Genomic DNA, 23,743 nt, shown 5'->3' on the forward strand with positions numbered 1-23,743 from the left:
ATGATGTATTGATTTTTTTCAATTTCTCGTTTTTCATTAAGAGACAGTAAAACGGCCAGTGTGTTGAGTCCCAGCGTGTGTTGACCGTGTGTTCTTGGCTGCTGGAACCTGCTGATCTGCAGCTCTCATTTTCTCACCTGAACTCTTCTCAAGCTGCTTTTCCTCATCTATTATTAGACGAATCAAACTCCCCGTCAGTTGGCGTCTGCTGGCTCACAGCGCCACACAGCAGGAGAGCTTCTCTGACTAGAAAAACCTTCTCACTCAACTTTGAAGTTGTTACTGGTTGACACACACACACAAGCGCACATGATCATACTCTCTCCATACATTCTTTACTTATTTCATTTATTTTATGTTCCTGCTACTTCATATTGGCTAGCAAATTGTAGTCTATTGATCCTGTAGGGTTCTGTATTTGTACTCCATTCTGAGGTGAGATTCTCTTACGAGCATCCTGGGCTGTTTTGCATCGCACCTAAACAGTCTGCTTTTATTTCGCTTTTTTTTTACTGTTTTATTTTATCATGCAAAATAAATGATATGATTTATTAATAATCGTAATAAAATGAGAGAGTAGTGTTCTCAGGAGTTACAGCATCATCATGAGGAAACATTCAAAGGATCATTAAACCAGGGATAGAACAGCTGCTGTTGTTTAGCTGTAACTTTTGAAAAGGACGCCTGTAACCTCTACATCATGCCAAACATTTAGTGAACCTTCAATGACCACAAGAACCTAATAGAACCCAGAATATCCTACTGAACTTTCTTAGTGACAAAAGAACCCTTTATCCTACAGAACTTATAAATCATCCTAAATAACCTTAAGAACCTCTTTAGTGCCTTGATTGTTCAGATGTCCCAAGCAGCTTCTACAGTCGTCCCAGTCAGTGAGAGAACATCATCAAGGACCCCTAAAATTTGTGTGACACAGACCAGTTGAGGATACCATTTGAAATGCCTAAAAACACTAGAACCTCTAAAAATCGTTGTGGTTACTAAGAGGATCCTGAGGCATTTTTTAAAAGACATCCACATCTTGTAGGACTCAAAGGAACTCTTCAGGTACACCTCAACTCCCATTTGAGACATTCACCTGTCATACCTGAAATAGACACGAACATAAGCACCAACATTTTCTCTGATTTACTGAAACGTTTGAAAACATGAGCTATTTACTGAGAGGAAACTAGGCAATAAGTCATTTCTCTTGTTTCTGCTTCCGGCTGCAGGTTGAAGGAATGGCTGACAGATGGAGGGCAGACCTGATCCCCCCGTCTCACCTTTGAACCTCATCAAAGAGTTTGTCTCTTTATCTGGAATAGGGACGTTGAACAACCCTCTGTACAAATAGCAAACATCCTCAGAAAACGGACCGTCTGGACATTTAGTTGACCAAGGTGTCAACATGTCTCAGGCAGGTAAAGTCCTCCACCTGTATGTTGAGGTGAGGTCTGTTGCAGAGGAAGAAGGGGCGGTTCGTGGAAGAGGCAATGATGGGACCAGTCACCTTGTGCTTCAAGGCCCAGATGTCCTCCCTCACTCCCAGAGGAGCTCGGTCCACTCCAGTCCCAGCCGCAGTCCAGACCTCTCCCCAGTTACCCAGCACCGAGTGCTAGCTGGGAGACACAGCTTACCTCCTTCTAAGTCCTCAACCAGGCACTCAGTCAGCTTCCAACTCCAGCACCCAGATACTCGGGAATCTTGCACCCAGTTTCACCAGCAGGATGATGATTTTGATCGTTTCAATGAATTACTCCAGGTCCTTGCACCCAGAACCATCAATCCTTGCCATGATTCACTGCCACACACTTGCCTGTCCGATATGGATCCCTACCAGGGAAGGGGGCTCGTCACCCCTTCTACGCCATCTGGGAGACTAACTGTAGCTTCCACACCTACCAGCAGCCACAGGCCCTTTGAGGTTCCAGAGTTAGGGGGTCAGGAGGGGAAGACATCTGTGGTGACCTTTGGCTACATAGAGAAATCAAGTGTTCACAGTACAGGTGGCCGCCGCACCTCTGTGTGCCAAACTGAGGCAGAGAATCCCCTAAGCAGAAGGGCGGGGCAGCTACTGCCTTTCCACCTCCGCAAGAGGTTAAGTGACCCAGCGGGTTATACTGGCCAGCTAGAACAGGGCAACCCCTACCCCAATCCCCCCTGCACCTCACTGAATCTGTCTCCACGAAGCTCACCTTACCTCCAGAGAGATGCAGTTGCCAGAGATGCCACCTATAGAGCTCTAGAGGAGTTCGGATCCCCAGAGCTCAGACGCCGATTCACAGATCACCACCCAGAGAACTGCTGCCCAGCTTTTCCCCAGCATAACAAGCCACCCCACTGGCGGTCCTGGGCAGGTTCACCTATCCTGCCCCGCAGCACCCTCACCCTGCCTTCCAAGGGCCACCTCCTGGAGCTGGACAGGGGACTATGTCATGGTTCAATGAATGGATTACCAAGAAGTCCTGCTTCTGATCAGCTGTGTGCCCACTCTGGGTTCTCCGCCAACTCTGAAGCTCCAGCCTCAACACTCCACTGTCGTGGCCCACCCCAGAACCAACAGAGGTCATGGCTGGGAGATGAGAGCCCCAGGTTATCCAACAAATTTCACCCACCTTTACCTGCAGGAAGACCCACAGATATCCAGCATGAGATCCCATCAAGCAAATTTCCAACCAGCAAGCAATCCTGGAGTGGCTGTCAAGGTAGTGGGAACAACCAACACTGTGGTAGTAGCAGCTATAGTGGGAACATCACCAGCACCAGCCATGATGCTACCAATAATATACACCACACTGTTCAGGATAACGCCAGTGAATCCATCAAGACTCACAACAGAACATCACAATGCAGTAGCAGAGCCACTGACATGATGAGTCCAGCTAAAAGCAGGAGAAACATCTCCCCATCCCCAAATCCTGAAGTGGCTTTCAAGTTAGCCGTGGAGGCTACCAAATTGCGCACCACCTTTGCAAATCGAAAAACTCCATCTCCTACACCTTCCCAGGCGGAGTCACTCAGGTCAGAGAGTCCAAAGATTGGAAGGTCATTCCGAAGAGAATCTCAACGGTATGCCTTTCTTCAGGAGCAACTCTCCCCCGAGCCTCTGCAGATGGACAGCCAGAACCAAAGAGGAAAAATGGACAAACAAGTACTTCAGACTCGCCAAGGACATGTCTCACCTCTGTTGCCCCTGAAAAGCCTCTCTGTACCAGCATCTCCTGCTTTGCCTGTGAGGCTGCAGGGTAGAGCCTCATTGCAATCACCAGTCTTGGACCCACATCGGCAAAAAAGTTCAGCCCCTAATAAGGACATGTCTAACCGACACCGCTACCAGCCGCCACAGTATGCAGGAGACCACAAGTCTCGCTGTAAGGAATGGAGACAACAGGGTCACGTCTTTAACAGATCTTTGAGGGACAGCCCTGAAGTTTCCAGCAGACTTCTCTTCAGCCAGAATGCTGAATCTTTGCCTGTGAACTGGACCTCTAGACACCAGGAATGGAGGCCTGCCAGTTCTGTCCAGGACCAGGACAAATTCTGTGAAGAAAAACACAGACAGCCTGTTTCTGGAATTTACAGGCCAACCAAAGAGGAATGTCCTCCAAAGGATGTAGAGGACACAGGGATAAAGATGTCAGTTCTGGGGCAGCAGAAGTGGGAGGGGGGGTTGTCCAACAATCAGCCAGAGGAGGTTCAGGATCACAGCAGGACTGGTGGGACGTCGTCTCAGAGCTCCAGTGGGGTGACAGGGAGCTTGGGAGACAGAAACAGCAATCTGTCCCCTGAGACCTCCAGCCAGTCCAGCCATGATACAGAGTGCACTGGCTCTGGGATGCAGGTCTGCAGGATGGGACAGGGTTTGTGCGTGTGTGTGTGTGTGTGTGTGCGCGTGCGTGCGTGTGCGTGCGTGTGTGTGTGTGCGCGCGTGTGCGTGTGTATTCTGTCTACTTTGACTGCAATAAATGTGCAACAAAGCCTGAGACCTACCGTACCACTGAGGTAAATGCTGTTTGTTTGCGGATGTTCTCAAGGTTTCTTGTCTGAAATCAACACCAAATGTGGGTCAACTTTCTGCCTGGTGTGGCACTCAGAATGCTGTCCACCTCATGGATCGGTACATTTTTGTACCTAACTAACCATGTAATAACGTGAACTCAGCCCCAATTAGTACAATTAAAAATCAGTTTGAAGTTCCACAAAATAAACAAATCACATTCATGTCTGTGGTTGTTCCTGGCAAACCCCTGCATGTTCTTATTCCATTCATTTCTACACAAGAACATCGGAAGGTGATAATAAAAATGCCATTATGGTCAATTACTTCATCATTATAACTTTGCTCCAATTTTTCTCTCCTTTTCTCTTGATCTCCGAAGCTTGGATTTAACATTATATAATATAGAATTGTTAACTTAATAAAATGATCCAGATATTTTGGACACTAGTAACTGCAATGGTGTCCTGTTTTCATGACACAATCAGTGCTGTTACAACTCTAATCCACAGAAAACTGTCATTATCATTTATATAAGCATTTTAATACCTTCAGTTCCTGATTGTTGAATTCTTCAGATTTGTGGAAAGTTGACTAATTAACCCTCTGAACTGCGAAATGTGCCCTGACTCTGGGTCTCTATGAAAACAACGCTCACTTTTACAGTTTGATGGTTTTTACAGGACCTGGTTGCTTTTGGTCGTATAACCGCACACAAAAACTCCACATTTTTGATGAAATACCGCAATTTGAAGCGTCGAGTCTTTTTAAGCAGTGTGAGAAAGGCAAAGATACTTTTTTTTTCAGAATAGATGAACACAACTTCATCACCCTGTGTTCTTTCCTCCTTCAGTCGGACGGAGGTTCAGGGACGAGTACCTCCTCAAGATCGCAGAAAATCGCCAGAGCCAAGTGGGAGTTCCTGTTTGGGGAAGAGACGAAGGAGCGTCGCTGTGATAAAGGTTGTGATGCTGCTGCTGTTGTCATAGTTACCGTTAAAAGTAGTGGATGTGACCTTGTACGTCCCTGTGAGCACGCACGACACAGGAAACCTTATTTTATGTGTTCAGTTAACGCCACAGACTCAATCAGCTGACCAGGATCAGCAGGGAGGTTCCCATGGTGATGAATACTGCCAAGTGATTGACAGATGCCTCTGGAACTCTGACTCAGTACTGAAAGATGACGTTTAGAGACATGAAACTGCTGAACCAGCTGATGGCAACTATTTGTGCTGTGGAAAATTTGGAAATGCAAGAAGTTGAATAAGACCTGGTGTGACTCAAGGTTGGAGTCTGGTATGGGTGGAGGTTCCTCCATCACTTCAAAGCTAAAGAAGTTCACTCAGTAAGATGAGAACCAAACAATAGATGAAGAGCATTTGGAGGAGAAGCTCCAGAACGATGGTCACCTGAAGCTTCCTTGACATCAACAAGAGCTAAGAAAGAAGGAGCATGAACACAGAACCCTTCAGTGTTGGACTGTTCTTAGGGTTATGCTGTTTTGACAGTCATACTGGTAGTAAGACGCAGTAGTAGTACTGCAGTAGTCAACGTCAGGCTAAAGTTATGTCTTGTTGTCTGTTGAATCAGGGAAGTAAACAAGCAGCTCCAGGAGCTTCTCGTCTGCTTCTAAGCTCTTTAGCGAAGGCTTAACGCCACTGGTACAGGTCTCCGGGTATTACTACGCAGTACTACTCACATCCTGTTCTTTATTTAGGAGGTTTTATCTGACGCTGGTGAAGGTGTGTGTGATCGTCAGCTGGCTGTGGAAATGTGTGACCCTACGTGTGAAACAGGATTCACTGAGAGAAAAAGAACAGATATTATTTATGTTGTAGATGGCACAGTTTACACGACAGCACAGTAACTCCTGAAATAGAGCTGTACATATGTTGAACCGACACACGTATGTACATCAGAATCAGAATACTTAAATAATCCCGGGAGGAAATTCTGTTGTCACAGTTATTAAAGCTCTTGAAGTACTATAAAGTAGGAAATTACAATAACAACAATTAGAAAAGTGCAGACTTTAAGAAATAAGATAAAGGTTAAGAGGAAGCATCAACTATTTACAAAGCACCGTAGTTATGACAAAGAGTATTGCACAGTTTGAGTAATGACATGAGATACACTGAAGAATGTGTGTATCACTCAGAGGGAGGAGTCAAAGAGTTTGATGGCCACAGGTAAGAATGACTTCCTGTGGTGCATTTAGATGGGATGACATATATGACAGATGTTTATATACACTAAATGTGTGTATATAATATATACACACGTGTGTATATATTATATACACGTGTATATAATATATACACACATGTGTGTATATATTATATACACATGTGTATATAATATATACACACATGTGTATATAATATACACATGTGTATATAATATATATACACATGTGTATATAATATATATACACATGTGTATATAATATATACACACATGTGTATATAATATATACACATGTGTATATAATATATACACATGTGTATATAATATATACACACATTTAGTGTATATAATATATACACATGTGTGTATATATTATATACACATGTGTGTATAATATATAATATATACACACATGTGTATATAATATATACACATGTGTATATAATATATACACACATGTGTATATAATATATACACTAAATGTGTGTATATATTATATATTATACACACATGTGTATATAATATATAATATACACACATGTGTATATAATATATACACATGTGTATATATTATATACACATGTGTATATATTATATACACATGTGTATATAATATATACACATGTGTATATAATATATACACACATGTGTATATATTATATACACTAAATGTGTGTATATATTATATAATATACACACATGTGTATATAATATATACACACATGTGTATATAATATATACACACATGTGTATATATTATATACACATGTGTATATAATATATACACATATGTGTATATATTATATACACATGTGTATATAATATATACACACATGTGTATATATTATATACACATGTGTATATAATATATACACACATGTGTATATATTATATACACTAAATGTGTGTATATATTATATATTATATACACACATACACACAATGTGTATATGACCATCGGATCATCAGGTTATCCTCTGCACAGTGAATGTTCTGGATCTGTCATGGTTTCTATGTTACCAACCATTAGAACTCATCCGTCTACCTGCAGGCGCTCCACCCACAACACCTCCCCCCAGCCCCACCCCTCCCTCCTCTATCCATTTGAAGCCTGCCAGTCAGAGGAGGGGACAGGCCAGCCAAGGTCATAGGTCGTCACACCATCAAGTCAGGCAGATTGAGGTGGAACTTGTAACCCCTAACTGCCGAGGCTCCACCCCCAACACGGGCATCATCCGGCGAACCATCAAATATTCTGAGACGGATCTGGACGCTGTGCCGCTGCGCTGCTACAGGGAGACGGACCTGGACGAGGTGATCATCGCCATGTTGTCCTTTAGTTTGATTCTGCAAGGACCCAGTAAACTTGGCTCAGTGTGACTTTGACGAAATGTTATTTTCTATAAGAAATTGGGACAAAACCCCTCAGTGGGGTTGGGCTTACCACCAAATCTCATCAGTTATTTTAGCTTCCCTGAGTTTTCAAAGTCATTTTCTATTGAGAAATTCATTCAAATGTGGATTGCGGCCCCATGGTGGGGTTCCTGTTCATCGTGACAGGCTGGAGCCGAGTTCTCCTTCTCCCTTTTTCTCCGTCACAAGACTTATTGATTATGATGGTGCAGGTTATGCGGGCAGAGGCAGAGGCAGCTGAGGAGGTGGACTCAGCATTTGGGAGTAACCGCAGTGTCCTGGGAAACCCCAGCTTCAGCCCAGCTGACGCCTCCCCAAAACCACAGCCCAGTCGAGGGGAGGAGGAGGAGGAGGAGGAGGAGGAGGAAGAGGAGGAGGAGGAGGAGGAGGAGGAAGAAGAGGAAGGAGTGGCGAGCTGGGCCAGTGTCCGGATGCAGGGAGACCGACAGAGACAGCAAGCCACCAGAGATGAGGATGAGGTGTTCAGTCTGCTGCTCAAGGGGTGAGACGTCACGGTGGCTCACACACTTTGATACAGTTGCTGTGACATCATGCTGGGCGCCATAAGTTGACATCACGGTCAACAGCCATGTGAAAACGATTGATGAACGATAACATCATAGTTGATATTGACCAATCAAGTTGTTAAATTTCTTCTTTCTTTATTTAAGTGAGGGGTTCTTAAAGGAGGGTCCAGGGACCCACAGGGGCTCCTCCCCAAAATGAAGAGCAGTTTCATCTAAATGCTTGTGATCACATGAAATCTGACCTTCAATATGTAATATAATACAAAATAATATGAAGTTTATTAATTGATCAAATAGAATTTTTCTTGGGGCGGCCTGGTGGAGCAGTGGTCCTCCCTGTGGCCCCCATCAAGAAGGTTGTGGGTGGAGCAGTGGTCCTCCCTGTGGCCCCCCAGCAAGAAGGTTGTGGGTGGAGCAGTGGTCCTCCCTGTGGCCCCCATCAAGAAGGTTGTGGGTGGAGCAGTGGTCCTCACTGTGGCCCCCATCAAGAAGGTTGTGGGTGGAGCAGTGGTCCTCCCTGTGGCCCCCATCAAGAGGGTTGTGGGTGGAGCAGTGGTCCTCCCTGTGGCCCCCCAGCAAGAAGGTTGTGGGTGGAGCAGTGGTCCTCCCTGTGGCCCCCATCAAGAAGGTTGTGGGTGGAGCAGTGGTCCTCACTGTGACCCCCCAGCAAGAAGGTTGTGGGTGGAGCAGTGGTCCTCACTGTGGCCCCCATCAAGAAGGTTGTGGGTGGAGCAGTGGTCCTCCCTGTGGCCCCCATCAAGAAGGTTGTGGGTGGAGCAGTGGTCCTCACTGTGGCCCCCAGCAAGAAGGTTGTGGGTGGAGCCCCGGCTGCAGCACGGGGTCTTTCTGGGTGAGTCTCCATGTTCTCCCTGTTCCTGCTGGGTTCTCTCTGGTACTCCAGCTTCCTCCACAGTCCAAAGACATCAAGAGGGACCAGGTTAATCCAGACTCTAAATTGACCGTAGGTGTGGCTGGGAGAGCCAATGGTTGTCTGTCTCTATGTGTTGGCCCTGCCATGGACTGGTGACCTGTCCAGGGGGAAGGCTGCTGGGATAGGCTCCACCCCCCCCACCCTCAACAGGAGGAGAGGGGGAACATGGAGGGAGGGATGGATGATGGATGAACTGATTAAAGGATGGATGGAATTTTTCTTGTTTTCTACTCACTTTTTTTTTACTAATTTTATAAAAGAAATCTTTACTTCTTGAAAGGTTCAACTGAAATGTTCAGCCAGACCTGGAAAGCCCAACAGCAGCACAGATCCATCCCAGAACTTGCCGACAGGTTGTGATGTGAATCAGCTCCCGTGACCAAATGAACCTTCTGGTGAACATGGCGGCGACTCCTGAGAGTCACTCCACCTCAACCTCGTTCACTCGCCATTAATTGGCTATTAGGGATTGATAAATTTCGATTTTGTGAAGGGCACCCTTTGTGGTCCTCGACTGGCACGAGGACCTCACTGAGAAGCGAACTGCTTGAGGCTAATGAGTAATGTAGTCTTCAGACACTTGATGCTGGGATTCTCTGTCCAGCATAAATGAAGGAAGGAAGGTGGCAGTTCCTCCTTATCCTGATAATTCAGTACGTGGAATGTTGTTAAAGAAGAATGTTTGTTTCCTCCTCAGGCCGTTGGAGCTGGCGTCTGAAAACCATGGTGGCCTCAAGTCTCCCATCTCCATCGGCAGTCCACGCCGGCCCTCCGACAGCAACCTGGACTCCTTCAGTCGCCATTTTGAAAGCATCATGGAATCTCACCGGGCCAAAGGCACCTCATACAGCAGCCTGGACAGCGTTGACTTGCTGACCTCCGGGTCCACATCTGTGTTCACCTTTGACCTCCCGACACTCACCCCAGAGATCCAGGTAGTAGCGTGTTAGCAACCAGAAGACTTGGTGCTGTGTTTGTCTGTCTGGCTGAAGTCTGATTGTCTGTCCAGAGCCAGATCTGCGAGAGTGCCAAGCAGATCATCGAACTGAGTTTTGCCCCGCTGGCCCACCCTGATCACTCTGCTCCCTCGGAAATGTCTCGATCTGAAATCACCCTCAGTGCATCAGTGGCGGGTCTCCGGGGCGGTGCCAAGGACCACTCTGGGCCTCCGGGCCGGTCCAGGTCAGAGAAAGACACAAGGCATCGCTCTAACCTTAAAGATGGCTTCCGCAAGGCTAGCTCTGTGCCGTCGCTCCACAGCAGCCCCAGGTGAGTCACACCATTGATTACTTGAACTGCTCATCAACAGTTTCATGTTGAATGGGAACATGGACACTCTACATCAGTTTTCCTGCGTCACGCGTGTCAGAGGTCATAAAGAGTGCTGATGATGTCACTTGAAAAGGGGGTGTGGAGAAGTGAGGCTCTGTAGGTGCAGGAGCTTACGTTAGCCGCTGCTAGCATAACCCACCTCTGTTCTTACAGTCAGGTGAAAGTCCAGGTGCACTGTGGGTAAGATCATGTGTTTAGCAACATGTTGCGTAATGCAGTTTGTCTTCAGCCTTGCTTGGATGTTGCTTTTGTTATGAAACTGAAGTTTCATTGTCTTTAGTAATCGAGTGCAGAACCAACAGCAGCAGAGTCAGAGGGATGAGGGTCCTAACCCGAACCCTGGCCTCTGGACCAGCTTCATCTCCTAGTCAGTTTCTGTCTGTGGTAGTCCTTCAAGTAGCTCCTCAAGCATTTCTGGGTAGGGGGCGCCATCTCCTGGTGAGCACCTTTGTAACTGCGACCATGTGAATTTTAACCAGGTATCCATTTTTATAGTGAACATCATCCCTGGTAAAATTGCCCAAATAAAGCACATCAAGTGTTCCGGGAATGTCCATCCTAACACGAGCTTTGACTCTGACATTCACCCTTCCCGTATGTTTCCATTCCCACATATTCCGACTCCGCCTGAGTATGTCCCTCATTCTTCTCTCCGCACAGTCTCCAGCACGTCTCTTCATACTAGGCATTAAAATGCCTTTTTTGTGATTGGATCACACTTGACCAGGTAGAAGTGCGGGTGTCAAATCACCTGAGACACACTGAGGACAGACAGTGACCCGATCAGCCAGAGGTGATTGGACACATTCAGTTGAGGAGGGACTGCAAATGCATCTCCAGTTCAGACACAACTGCCGATCAGGCATATTTTACTGTCTTGCTCTGCCTTGACAACTAAAAGGCAGCAGTTTTTGAAAGGAAGTACGATAGAAAGCATTTTCAATAAGGTCCCACCTTTAAAAGGGTTGAATTTTTTATCATGTATTGATGTAAAAAAACGTATTTAATATATTTAACTTATTATCTTATATGTATCTATTACACTTGTCTGATTGTTTTGAAAATTGTATGACATTTGATTTTACCTGTTTTGGCCATTAAATAGCCATACTTGCTAAAATGGCAATAAACTTAAACAAACAAACAAACATACACAACTGCCTTGCGGCGGAAATACGTGAGCGAGGCGGCGGTCAAAAGCTGCTGTGTGCAGTAGAAGAAGAGGACGTGCAGGAACATCCAGTCACTGGAGGAACACGCATTTCCGTGACTTCACAGGCAGTTCACGTATTTTTCTTTGTCCTTGGTGTTTTGATGAAGTGGCGTGACGATGAGAAGAGCATGTGACCTTCCACCCTCCTCCTTCCTCTTGTTCTTCTTCTTCTGTGGACATTTAACAAGAACAAGAAGTTGGAGGTTAAGATGCTGTTATGTTGAGCAGAAAAGATCCCAACAGGGTGGTCACTGGAGATGTGAATGAATGTTGTCAAGTACAATCAGATTGCACTTCATTAACCAGAGGCGTGTCAATGCCAGGTGCTGTTCGTACATTTACCTTCAGTCTTGGGAGGAATGAAAAGTCTGGTAATGTTCTTCCCACATCCTGGAGCTGGTGGTGTACTGCTGCAGTGTTCCTCAGAGAACTGAATTTAACCTTCTGTCCACCTGTAGTATATAAAGTTCCACCTTCATCAGTGGAACCTGATGTATCCCTCTACACCGATTGGTCCTGTTTGCTTCACACAATGTTGGAGGGGGTTGATGATGGGTTCTCCATCTCCCCAGCTGAAAGCATGGCTGAAAAAAAATAGATCCAATATATCCATCCACCCATCCATCATCTATCCATCATCCATCCATCCATCCACCCGTCCATCATCTATCCATCATCCATCCATCCACCCGTCCATCATCTATCCATCATCCATCCATCCACCCGTCCATCATCCATCCATCCACCCGTCCATCATCTATCCATCATCCATCCATCCATCCACCCGTCCATCATCTATCCATCATCCATCCATCCACCCGTCCATCATCTATCCATCATCCATCCATCCACCCGTCCATCATCCATCCATCCACCCGTCCATCATCTATCCATCATCCATCCATCCATCCACCCGTCCATCATCCATCCATCCACCCGTCCATCATCCATCCATCATCCATCCCTCCCTCCATCCATCCCTCCATGTTCCCCCTCCTCTCCTGTTGAGGGTGGTGGGGGTGGAGCCTATCCCAGCAGCCTTCCCCCTGGACAGGTCACCAGTCCATGGCAGGGCCAACACATAGAGACAGACAACCATTGGCTCTCCCAGCCACGCCTACGGTCAATTTAGAGTCTGGATTAACCTGGTCCCTCTTGATGTCTTTGGACTGTGGAGGAAGCTGGAGTACCAGAGAGAACCCAGCAGGAACAGGGAGAACATGGAGACTCACCCAGAAAGACCCCGTGCTGCAGCCGGGGCTCCACCCACAACCTTCTTGATGGGGGCCACAGGGAGGACCACTGCTCCACCGGGCCGCCCCAATTGAATATATATATAAAATATTTAATTTTAATATTTGAAGTTTTAGTTGTTTATTCAATAAAACTACAAACATTGTGTTTCATGTTCTAAAATGATAGAATTTTTTACTGGTATTTGTTGACAGGCCTGATGAAAACTTGAGAAGTCACAGTGTAGTTCCATCGGATAAAATGAAGTAAAGTAATCTTGAATGAGACATTCTGAACGGTGTGATGTCACCTGTCATACTCACAGCCAGCTTCTATTCAAGATGAACGCAATAACTGAGAACTCAGCCTGGTCCAGCATGAAAAGGTCCTGAGAATGTGTGGAAGGTCGACATTGAAGCATTTATTACTGATCAAACGCAACATTTATTTTAGTTTTGTAATCGTCAAAATGGTTGAACTTCACAAATAATGAGGATATGAATCGATGATCAGATAAGTGGTAGTTTCAGGCCGACATGCTGCCTGGCTTGATCACAACAACTCAAAAAACTCTGGAGAGCTCTGGACTGAAAGCTAGCGAAGTACCAGAAACCAACCTCACGGTGGCACTAGACACTCATTACCTCCGAGTGTTTGTGTCCCTGTTCATCATCCCATCGTCCAGCTGGGGACCACAGATCAGTGTGTGTGTGTGTGTGTGTGTGTGTGCGTGCGCGCTGTAGGGGGAGACACTGAGTCATTTGTGCAGGTTGTGAACAGAAATTAGGTCACTATGTGAATCTTGCTGCATCCAGGAGCATCCAGCTGTTATGTGTGACCTTTGACCTGCTTTCCTCCTGCTGAAGCTGCAGCCAATGTGCTAGCGTTTGTCTGGCATCTGATATCCATCCATTTTCTAGACCGTTCATCTTTTAAGGGTCACAGGGGGGTGGAGCCTATCCCAGCTGACATCGGGTGAGAGGCGGGGTTCACCCTGGACAGGTCACCAATCCGTCACAGGGCCATCAGGAGCAATTAGGGGTTCAGTGTCTTGCTCAAGGACACTTGGACATGGTCACCGGGGGAAGGGGAATCGAACCAGCGACCCTTGGGTTGCTAGACAGCCACGCGACCTGTGAGCCACGCTGCACTACACATCTGATATTAATGATGATGTGAAAATATGTAACTGACTTTACTGTTTTTAATTTAAAAGTTCATCAGAGTGAATAACGATAAGATGGTTCTTTGATGAGATCATCTGCTGCTGCTGGGGGAGCGTCAGGACATGACATCCTTACAAAAATTAAAAAAGATTGATAGGATGAAAAACAATAAACCAGTAAAAGAGAAATTAGGTATTAGGCCACAACAACATCAAGAAAAGTGATTAAATGTTAACTCTTGTCAAGAGTTTGATCCAGTGAAGACGCCATCGATCAACGCGCGTCAGCAAAGAGGTGGACGTCCTGAGTTGTGTTTCGGAATCTCAGAGAGGAATTCTTCTTGATCTGTAACCTGGTTGTTTCCTCTGCTGGGACCGAAATGTCACTCACACAGACATTTGTTGAGCTGCTGGAGGATCAAACTTAAGGAAGGGCAATGCAGCGAGAGGAAGGAGGGAGGAGACAAAGAGAGGACAGAGGGAGGAGGAGGGGCATCCCGGCTCTCGGGGGAGGAAACAGACCTCCTTCCCCTCAGAGAAGAAAATAAGGGATCTGATGTAGGAGGGAGGGTGGAGACGGACACGCTGTGAAGGCGAAGTTGTGTGGTGAAGTTGTTGAGAGACATCGAGTGTTAGAAGAAGAGGAGGAGGAGCTGAAGACTAACTGGAGGGATCGGAGAGGACGAGACGCCGCTGCCGGGAGACCGTGGCCAGGTTCAGCTGCAGATGATGATGTCATTCCTCCGCTGATGCTAACGTGGATTGATTGGCAGCTGCTACCAGCCTCTGACATCATAGGTTGGGGGTGACAGTGGGCAGGGCAACTTTGACATGGCAAGCTACCTCCTGTGCTGGGGGGGCGGGGCTTTGGAGGACAGGTACCTATATGCCCCGCCCTACCCTGCTGTGTACAGGTGAGTGATGGATTATGTTTCACCCTCTTCACCTCCATCAGCTGCACGGAGTGTTTTCTTCTATACTGCCAGTTGTTGCTATGGCGATAACCACACCATGGCCACACTTTCTAAGTCCATGAAACCTGCTGAGTTGGACATGAAGATGACGGGTTTACAACAGCCAGGGCAGAGGACAGCTTGTGGTCTGATTGGTCAGGAACACAGTGACCTCATCGGTGGACAGTGTGACCACCTGACATCAGCACACAAGTCTATGGAGTGAAAGTTGGTTCTGGAGTCACGTTGGTGGAGACGAGTCTGATCGGTGTCCAGACGTGTCCTCAAAGTGTTGATCTGACTGGACATCTGTCTGTCTCTCCTAAATGGAGAGGAAGTGACTTCTCCAGAGAGACGCCAGAGATCAGCACCGTGTGAGGGGTTGGAGGAGTCCAGATGGTGTGACAGCACCGTAGGTCCAACTCAGTCAGTGTGACGGGTTTCATCAACAGTTGAAGAGCTGAACACCAGGGCTAAAGGCTCGCTGTTCAAATCCACTGAGAGGGAAAGACTCAGTGGTCCATTTCTCTCCATTATTGTTATTGTTGTCCACTCGTTGACTGTGACTGTGCCGTTCATGAATTGGGGGAAACTCAAAAATGTTGAGAACCACTGCATCACGGAATTAGTTAGCTTAGCTCAATGGCTGCTAGTGGGTGGGAAGTGTTAGCATCAGCTAGCTCTGGTCCAGGATAGTTAGCTTCGCCTAGTTGCTTGTAGTGGGTGGAAGTGTTAGCATCAGCTAGCTCAGGTTCAGGATGCTAGTTCGCTTAGCTCAATGGCTGCTAGTGGGTGGGAAGTGTTAGCATCAGCTAGCTCAGGTCCAGGCTAGTTAGCTTAGCCCAATGGCTGCTAGTGGGTGGGAAGTGTTAGCATCAGCTAGCTCAGGTCCAGGATGCTGGTGTGTCCAGCAGGAATCCTCCTCCTCATCATCATCAGTAGCAGCAGTCGCTCTTCTAGTCCTCAACAAACCTTTGGTTCTGTTGACCCAAGTTCCAATGGAGCTTTGGAGGGTCGCTAGAGGGTCGCCGGTTCAATCTTCCTGTTTCCAAGTGTCCTTGAGCAAGATACTGAGCCCCTAACTGCTCCTGATGGCCTTGTGACAGACTGGCGACCCGTCCAGGGTGAACCCCGCCTCTCAGTCATTGTCAGCTGGGATGGGCTCCACCCCACGATCCTTAACAGATAGGCAGTATAGAAAGTGGATTGATTGATCTTCTTTGTTGGTGTTTTTTTTCAGGTGTTTGAGTGACAGTTCTGGCATAATGCTGATGCCCTCCTGGTGTCATCAGGTTGTTACTGGGAGCTTAGAAGGAGCGCCTGGAGCTCAGGAGGCTGTGAGCGATGAAGGAGATGAATAAGAACAAACAGCTGGAGTGTCTCAGATGTGCTGCTGGCTCCCTCCTGCTGACATCATCTCTCCTCATGTTGGTTCTGTTGATCAGCTGATCAGCTGGGTCATTTCTGCTGCAGTGGTCATCAGAACGTCTATGGAGGAATCTTCAGATTCTCGGCTCAACAGACTCCTGTCGACAATTCTAACCAGCTCTGATGATGTCACCAGATTTCGGCGCTGCTGGCGGACCTGTCCAGGTGTTGCAGCAACCGTTTGTTCTCAGATTTGCGTGAACCCATCAACTAAAGCTCTCTAGTGACCAGCTGGATGTGTGTGAGTCTGTTGACTTTGTCAGTCTTTAACACAACCGAGGGAGTCTCTGGAATCTACAAATACAGGAATCAAATTGTAAAAATCAGAAGTATGTGAACAAACTTCAAAGGCTTGGTGTCGTAGTTGCTGATGTCACATCGGAGAGATTCGCCAGGCCTGACATGAGCTTGTGAGCCATTTCTTCTTCCATGTCGAGGGTTACTGTGTCAGGTGACAGGAAGGTTTACTGTGTCAGGTGACAGGAAGTGATGGCATGGAGTGTTGGTCTTCAACAGTTGGAGGAAGCTGCTGAATTTCACCTGAGTGACCTCACTTGCTCTGATCTGTGACCCAAAGGTGGATGCGGCGCTGGGGTTAGGTTAGGACGCTGGTCCGTCCGGGTTTGGAACTGGGCGCTCTGACTTAGCAGCTCTGCAGCGTCTCTCTGCATCACTTCAAACAGACTTCCTGATGAAGTTGTGAGGGTTTGCTGCTGCTGGCGGTCGATCTGACAGCTCACAGGAAGTTGGGCTCTTTGAACTGTGGGAGCATCCATTATAGATGGAAGCCTGGCGGGACACGTGAGGACGCCACAGCTCTCCTCTTTAGCTTGTTTCACCTTCAACATGCCCTCTGACCCGATGATGCCCTGGTCCACATCAGTGTGGAGAACAACGTTCACGTTATGTTGACGCTTCACTGCAGGTCTGAGAGGTTCAGACTCTGGAAGGCTTCGCACTAGCTGCATGGCGGCGGCGGCCATGTTTCAGTTTCCCGCTCATTCGCTTGCAACACCTCAAGGGAATTCTGTCAAATTTGGCATGAATGTTCATTTGGTCACATGTCTGGAGGATTTGCAGACCAATTAAGACAAAAACATGACAAAATAATGTGAAATGATGCTGTTTTTTTATTCAAAAGGTCAAAGGTCAGCTTCAGTATGACATCATTATTCAGCTTCATCTTGAACCTTTCAAGCTGGTTCAACTTGAAAATATATTTCATTCTATTTAATTTCTACGAAGTTAAAGTGAGCGAGTGAAAGGAAATGGTTTTATTGATTAAAGTGGGAGAACATTGGGTTGCTGCAGGTGAGGCAGCTGGTGGGCGTGTCCAGTGCTTCAAAGACGTTCCTGTTGTCAAGTTTGTTTTGCTCCGTAAAATCTTTGATGGATGGTTCTTGGCGAGGGCCTGAGAGCAGAGGGTCTGTGTTGTTGGGTTGACCCCAGAACACGTTCTCATCATTTGATGGCTCTTTAACCCTGGGATGGACGTTCTTCAGATGTGCCTCAACTGAACACTGGGATCTGAGGATGAACTGGAGGGAGTTTGGTGGTCAAAGGTCACCGTGGTGGTCCGAGGCATTCAATGCTGTACCTGTGTTTGCTGTTCTTGAATATGAGCGGTTTACCCTTCACATCTGTGGGTGTGTCCTATTCTGATTCTCTGTCTCGACTTGGTGGGCTGAGTTTCCCAGACAGGAGGGGAAACTATCAAGAGTCGGTCCAACATGTCGACCACAACGGAAACCTGCAAAATCTCCAGTTCGAACTGGATAAACTTTTTGCCAGCACAGATCCACACAGCTGCAAATAGTGTCCGTGCGTGCGTGCGTGCGTGCGTGCGTGCGTGTGTGCGTGCGTGGACAGGTCAGTCACATGGTTGTGTGTTCCGTGTCATTCTTCTTGACTCTAAAGCCAAACGTCCAGCATGTTTGTCAGAAGCTGGTGTGGCAGCAGATTGAGCGACCAGCTGTGAGAGGCGATCATCATCATCATGTTGAGCTTCTTTCGTCCCTCCAGTGTTGCTGTTTTTAGCGCTCTGATGTGGCGTTCAGCAGCGGCGTGTTGCTGGGCTGGTTTCTGAGGTTTCAGGCTGGATGAGTGAACGCCGCCACTGCCTCGCCCTGGAAAATAACAGACTGTGTCTCTCTATATTTGTTCATCAGTCTGTCCCTTTGATGGCTGCCTCTTTCTTCTCTCATTTATTTGTGTTGCTGCCTGACAAGACTTCCTCTCGGTCACTCGACGACAGGTGAACACAATCCCCAATATTTACAGGTCACCTTTCCGTTCAGTGGGGTGATGGCAGCGGAAGCGGCAGGTGGACTCTTCAACATCTGGAGTGTTTGTTTCTTAACTTGGATCAGTGGAAGTAGCCCCCGCCCCCCCTTCCTGGCGTCCTGCTGAGTGAGGTCCCCGGCTGCTGGTTATTTCTGTCCTGGATGAATGGGTCGTGGCGGCGGAGGAAGGACTCACTGACAGAAACATCCGGATTCACATTCTCTAAGTTTTCTCTCGTCTACACGTGAGGAAACGCCGCTGCTGAACTCTTTCTGACACCATGGTGTTAGAGTGTGTGTGAAGTTTTAAAATCAAGCCTCGTATTTCTGCTGTTGGGAAGCAGGACGTAGTTGGTGATGGTCAGTTACATACTGTAGCGCCCCCTTAAGGTCACCAATTCCAGTTCAAGTCCAAGACCTTTATTTGTCCCTGAGGGGGAATTGGCAGCAATAACAGCGTTGGCATTCAAAAGCAAGTGTCAGTAACGAGGCAGACTGAATCTGTCACCCAGCGTCCCAGTGATGAAGACGCACACGTGGATGAAATGTAAATTCATGAGATACAGAAGTTCCCAGGTGCTGCATAGGAAAGAGGGAGGAGCCACCTGAGCGTGGTGGAGACGCTCTGATCCCATCTGTACCTGCCAGCTCGGAGCAGCAGGCATGGTGGTCTGGACCTGAGCAGTGTCCTGGTGCAGTGACCAGCAGGTGGCAGCGCAGCAGGAGAATATTCCCTCTAAATGGGCTCAAGGCTCAGCTGGATTCACTCCTCATGTTCCAGAGGATTCCGAACAACGTCACGTGATGAAGAAGATTCTGACTGTCGCTCTTCATCATCAGACGCATCTCTCCTTCAGCAGGATGATGCAAAGAAGCGGATTTAATGGATGTTGAAGGACAGTTTTAAAGATGTTTAGCATTTTCAAATTATGCCCCAACCAGCAATGTGATTCAGTGTTCAAGAAACTAACCTTCAACGCTTGTTGCCTTATTACAACACCCAAGTGTTGCCATGACAACATCTAGTCAACAATTGACCTGATAAGAGGTTTTCTTCAAGATGTCGTTTGAACACTCTGGAATGTTGTGGGATTCCACTGCAACATTCTGGAAACACAAATAGAACCTGCTGGTTCTGGTTCAGACCCCTCCGGTGAGCAGTGAGTCGCTGGTTTGATTCCTGGCTGGACGCATCATTTGCATCATCCCTCAACTCTTCTCTTCCTTTCACCTCAAACATTGACTTCTGAACAGTTTTGTCTTGACTGAAGCTCGACTGACTTTTAGGAACCAATCAGATGATCTGATAATCCCAGCAGACCTCAGTTTCTCTTCCACAAAGAAGCTGGAATTTTCATCTTTAGTTTGACTGGATCCTACATTTCCCATAATACAACAGCCCTTCCATCTCTGACTGATAGCATCATTATGACATCGTCAGGCTGGAGAGACCTCGTGAGCTGACCTGGGGTGGAACCTGTCATTTGAGTTCAGGTGTGATGGAAATGACCTGTTTACCTGAACGGCCTCAATCTTGGACCAGAAGTGGAGTCCAATAGCCGCTCCCACTTCCTCCTATCCGACACTCTGACCTCACTTCCTCCTGACGACTGAGTTTTCTCTGGTGTGTTTATTGAACGAGATGCTGTGATGGAGAACGGACGCATTCCAGCGACAAATAGGTGCGTTCCTTTCAGTCTGGTTCTTCTGGGCCTGAGTGGAGTTATAAATAGAGCGAGGAAGGAAGCGTCAGAGCAGCTGCACAGAGATGGGAGGGAACCAACACACGAATGAATCAACCAATCAATATGGGTCTGTCTTTGAAATACTGAAAAACTGAAGACTTGAACATTTCTACGTTCTTAATTGTCACACAACTGTCGGACAGTTGTGAAGGTGCCGAGGATCCTGGACGTCTCCTGGAGCGCCGCTGTGAGAAGGACTTGTCCTCCACAGGAATCGTTTCTAACACGCTACAGGCTAGTATGCTAGGATGCTAATACCCATCCAGCCTGGTGAACAGATTCTTTAACCTTTCATTTGTTTATTTTTTGAAGCACTGGTGATATCACTGAGATGAGAGACCTGCTCAGCGACACAACAACATTGAACTGAAAGGCAAATAAAGATTATAAAAAGTAGAAGTCATGCAGTGACAACAAATAAGAACTTTAACGGTATGTTATTAACTATGAAATAAGAAAATGATTCATTTTCATACAGGAAATCATCATGGAAATGTTTATTTAATGAGGCAAATATCATCTTTTACCTCACTGACATTAAATGTGACGGCACGGCGTCTCGGCGGTGTGACAGTAGGTGGATTTGGGTGTGCTGAGAATCTCACGAGCCTCAAATCTTCCACCACGCCAGTAGAACTGTTCCCTGCTCCTCACACACTAACAGCTACTAGTTCCTGTTTGCTCTGTAACCATGGAAACAAAGAATGGTTGCCAGAGTCCTGCTGACACTGACGAGGAAGAGGCCGTCGGTACATTATCAGTCAGTCATTCTCCTGGTGTGTTTGCTGTAACCTCTGACCGCCTCACTCACCTGCTGAGTTATGGTCGATGCGTCAGAGGGTCAGTCGACTCTCACGAATCTAATTTGTCCTGAAACACCACCTGAGATGAGGAAGCCAGAACAGGAAGTGCCTCTAAACAGAAACGTGATCTGAAAGTACTGAAGTGGTTGTTTTTTGTTTGTGATTTCAGAGAGCGCCCAGTCAACCGCCCCCCTGAGCTGCTGTACCCTCAGCCCGATGTGGCAGAGCGCTTGGCGCTTGGCGGCAGTGATGATGCACTGGCGAATGGCACCAAGGCCGACCTGCAGGCTGCCAAACGACTTGCCAAGCGCCTTTATCACCTGGAAGGCTTCAAGAAGTCAGACGTTGCTCGTCACCTCAGCAAGAAGTCAGTGTTGGTGCGTCGGCGGTGAGTTCTCGTGCTCTGACTTCACGATTGATCTGACACGTCTCTGCCACATCTGCAGTAATGACTTCAGCCGGATGGTCGCCGAGGAGTACCTCAGCAACTTCAGCTTCACCGGTCTGACCATCGACCAGGCACTCAGGTGAGTCGTTAATGATTAAATCATCATAAGTCCCAAATGCTAACAACTCAAAGCTGCTTTCCCCCCCCAGGTAGGTCACGGTGGACACAACCTCCTTGACCTACCTGGGCCAGTATCCGACTGAAGTAAGACAAATGGTCCCCAGTAGCATAGCGCTGACCTGGACAGCAGCAGGTCTCACTTCTGTGAAGGTACGTCTCGGTCCCTCACACAGTATGAATCCATGATTTGTCATGCCTGTCACCATGACGACAAGCTAGCAACTTTTATAATGATTCTTGCTTAACAGGAAGATTGACTTTAGCATTCGGAGAAGTTCTCACCTGAGCTCGCTTGAATAACTGAAGAATGTAAAAATCTAGAACACGTCTGTTGAATCACTCACATACTCATGTACTTTACATGTAACGGCACCGACCAAAAAAAAAATACTGAGGTTTGAATACAAGATTTCAAAGTCAAAGAGTAACACTGGGAACATTAGTCAGGCTAGTTTTATTTCTCTAGCACCAAATCACAGCAAAAGTTCTCTGATGACGCTTCAGGAGTCGAGCGGGTCCAGAACCACACAAGTATTTGCACTGTCATGTTTAGGTCTGGTTCATTAGTCTCAATCAGGTGGGCCTCAATCCTCCTGAGCCACGTTAACCTACCTGATATTGCTGTCTCACGTTTCACATGAAAAGACTTCTTAAAACCTTTTTTTTTGCCAAATGCTAACAAGGCTAATAATGCTAATGATGCAGGACATTTCTGAGGCAGTTTGCTCTGGTGGGAGAAACTCAGGAGCGCGAGCGAGTCCTGGCACACTTCTCCAGGAGGTACATGCAGAGTAACCCAGCGAGTGAGACCACTGAAGGTACCTGTCTGTCTGGCCTCACTATGGTCATTTAAAGTGGCATTCTGGTTGTAAGCTGTCTGTGTCTCACCCGTCTAACCCTCAGATAGCGTCCACACTCTGACATGCGCAATGATGCTGCTGAACACAGACCTGCATGGAAACGTGAGTCTGACCTTCGTCTCTTTGCAACTGTGATCACACAAACATTCCAACCAACACTGAGATGCTTTGACCTCACTGATCTTCTCCAATGATGGAGGTTCAGTGGAGGCTTGTGGAACACAGCCCTGCTCCAGAGACAGGAACACGCAGACAGAATTGACAATCCTGAGTGTCACACATCAGGAGGGTTAGGGCTTCTCTGCTGAACAACAAGCTGCTGTTGAACCGCAGACTTATTTACCAAGCTAGCAACATGACATCACCATGCCAAACAGAGTGCTGGCCATACTCTGTTCCTGAAGAGAGACAGGTTAGGGTTCTTTGTCCACCACCAGCTGAAAGCACCCAGTTGGCAGCATTGCCTGCACTTTGGAGATGCAGCGTTTGATGAAATACAGCCTGAGCACATGAGGAGAACCACCTGCCGGTCTGTGCTGGCTCATGAGGAACCGTCCTAAGAACAGTCGTTATTGTTAGCACTCGTTCGTGGGTCTGTAGTGTCATTAAAGTCACCACCTATGATTTAGTGTGGAAACACATACTGTCCAGGGGTAGGGGAGAGGAAGTGTCAGCAGGGAGACATCTGTTTACTCTGATAATCAATTGATTGATGGAACAGCTGATTAGGTGTGTGTGTGTGTGTGTGTGTGTGTGTGTGTGTGTGTGTGTGTGTGTGTGTGTGTGTGTGTAGAACGTGGGTAAGAGGATGTCCTGCAATCAGTTCATCTCCAACTTGGAGGGACTCAACGATGGACGAGACTTCCCCAAGGACGTGCTGAAGGTACAGCAACTCAGTGTAAAAGAGGCGGAGCTAATTGTCCCAGACTCCTGTGAACTGTTTGTCTGATCAGCATGAAAATGAATCCTGCAAATACCAAGGTAGCTGGGAGACTCATTAAAACGGAAGTGATGCCATATTTGCACCTCAGCTTTGATCAGAAAAGCTTTCAGACTGTCATAATGCTGAAAACTGCGATTTTTTGTTGTTGTTGTTGGGAT

The 23,743-nt window shown here is 47.1% G+C and overlaps 1 protein-coding gene across 1 annotated transcript in view; it reads left to right on the forward strand.

Moving 5' to 3' along the window:
- The window catches only part of LOC147247057 (uncharacterized), a 36,373-nt gene that overhangs the window by 1,428 nt on the left and 11,202 nt on the right, over positions 1 to 23,743 (forward strand). Inside the window, exons 2-12 of the mRNA XM_086180905.1 lie at positions 1,236 to 3,844; positions 4,854 to 4,962; positions 7,241 to 7,503; positions 7,815 to 8,104; positions 9,758 to 9,995; positions 10,070 to 10,329; positions 21,384 to 21,581; positions 21,661 to 21,741; positions 22,488 to 22,600; positions 22,686 to 22,744; positions 23,436 to 23,525. Of these exons, the coding sequence (XP_086037031.1) occupies positions 1,412 to 3,844; positions 4,854 to 4,962; positions 7,241 to 7,503; positions 7,815 to 8,104; positions 9,758 to 9,995; positions 10,070 to 10,329; positions 21,384 to 21,581; positions 21,661 to 21,741; positions 22,488 to 22,600; positions 22,686 to 22,744; positions 23,436 to 23,525 (4,134 nt within the window). The 5' untranslated portion in view covers positions 1,236 to 1,411. The remainder of the gene's footprint in view (positions 1 to 1,235; positions 3,845 to 4,853; positions 4,963 to 7,240; positions 7,504 to 7,814; positions 8,105 to 9,757; positions 9,996 to 10,069; positions 10,330 to 21,383; positions 21,582 to 21,660; positions 21,742 to 22,487; positions 22,601 to 22,685; positions 22,745 to 23,435; positions 23,526 to 23,743) is intronic.

Source organism: Aulostomus chinensis, chromosome 16, assembly GCF_037954235.1.
Source record: "Aulostomus chinensis isolate RoL2024-O1b breed Wild chromosome 16, RoL_Achi_v1.0, whole genome shotgun sequence".
NCBI lineage: Eukaryota > Metazoa > Chordata > Actinopteri > Syngnathiformes > Aulostomidae > Aulostomus > Aulostomus chinensis.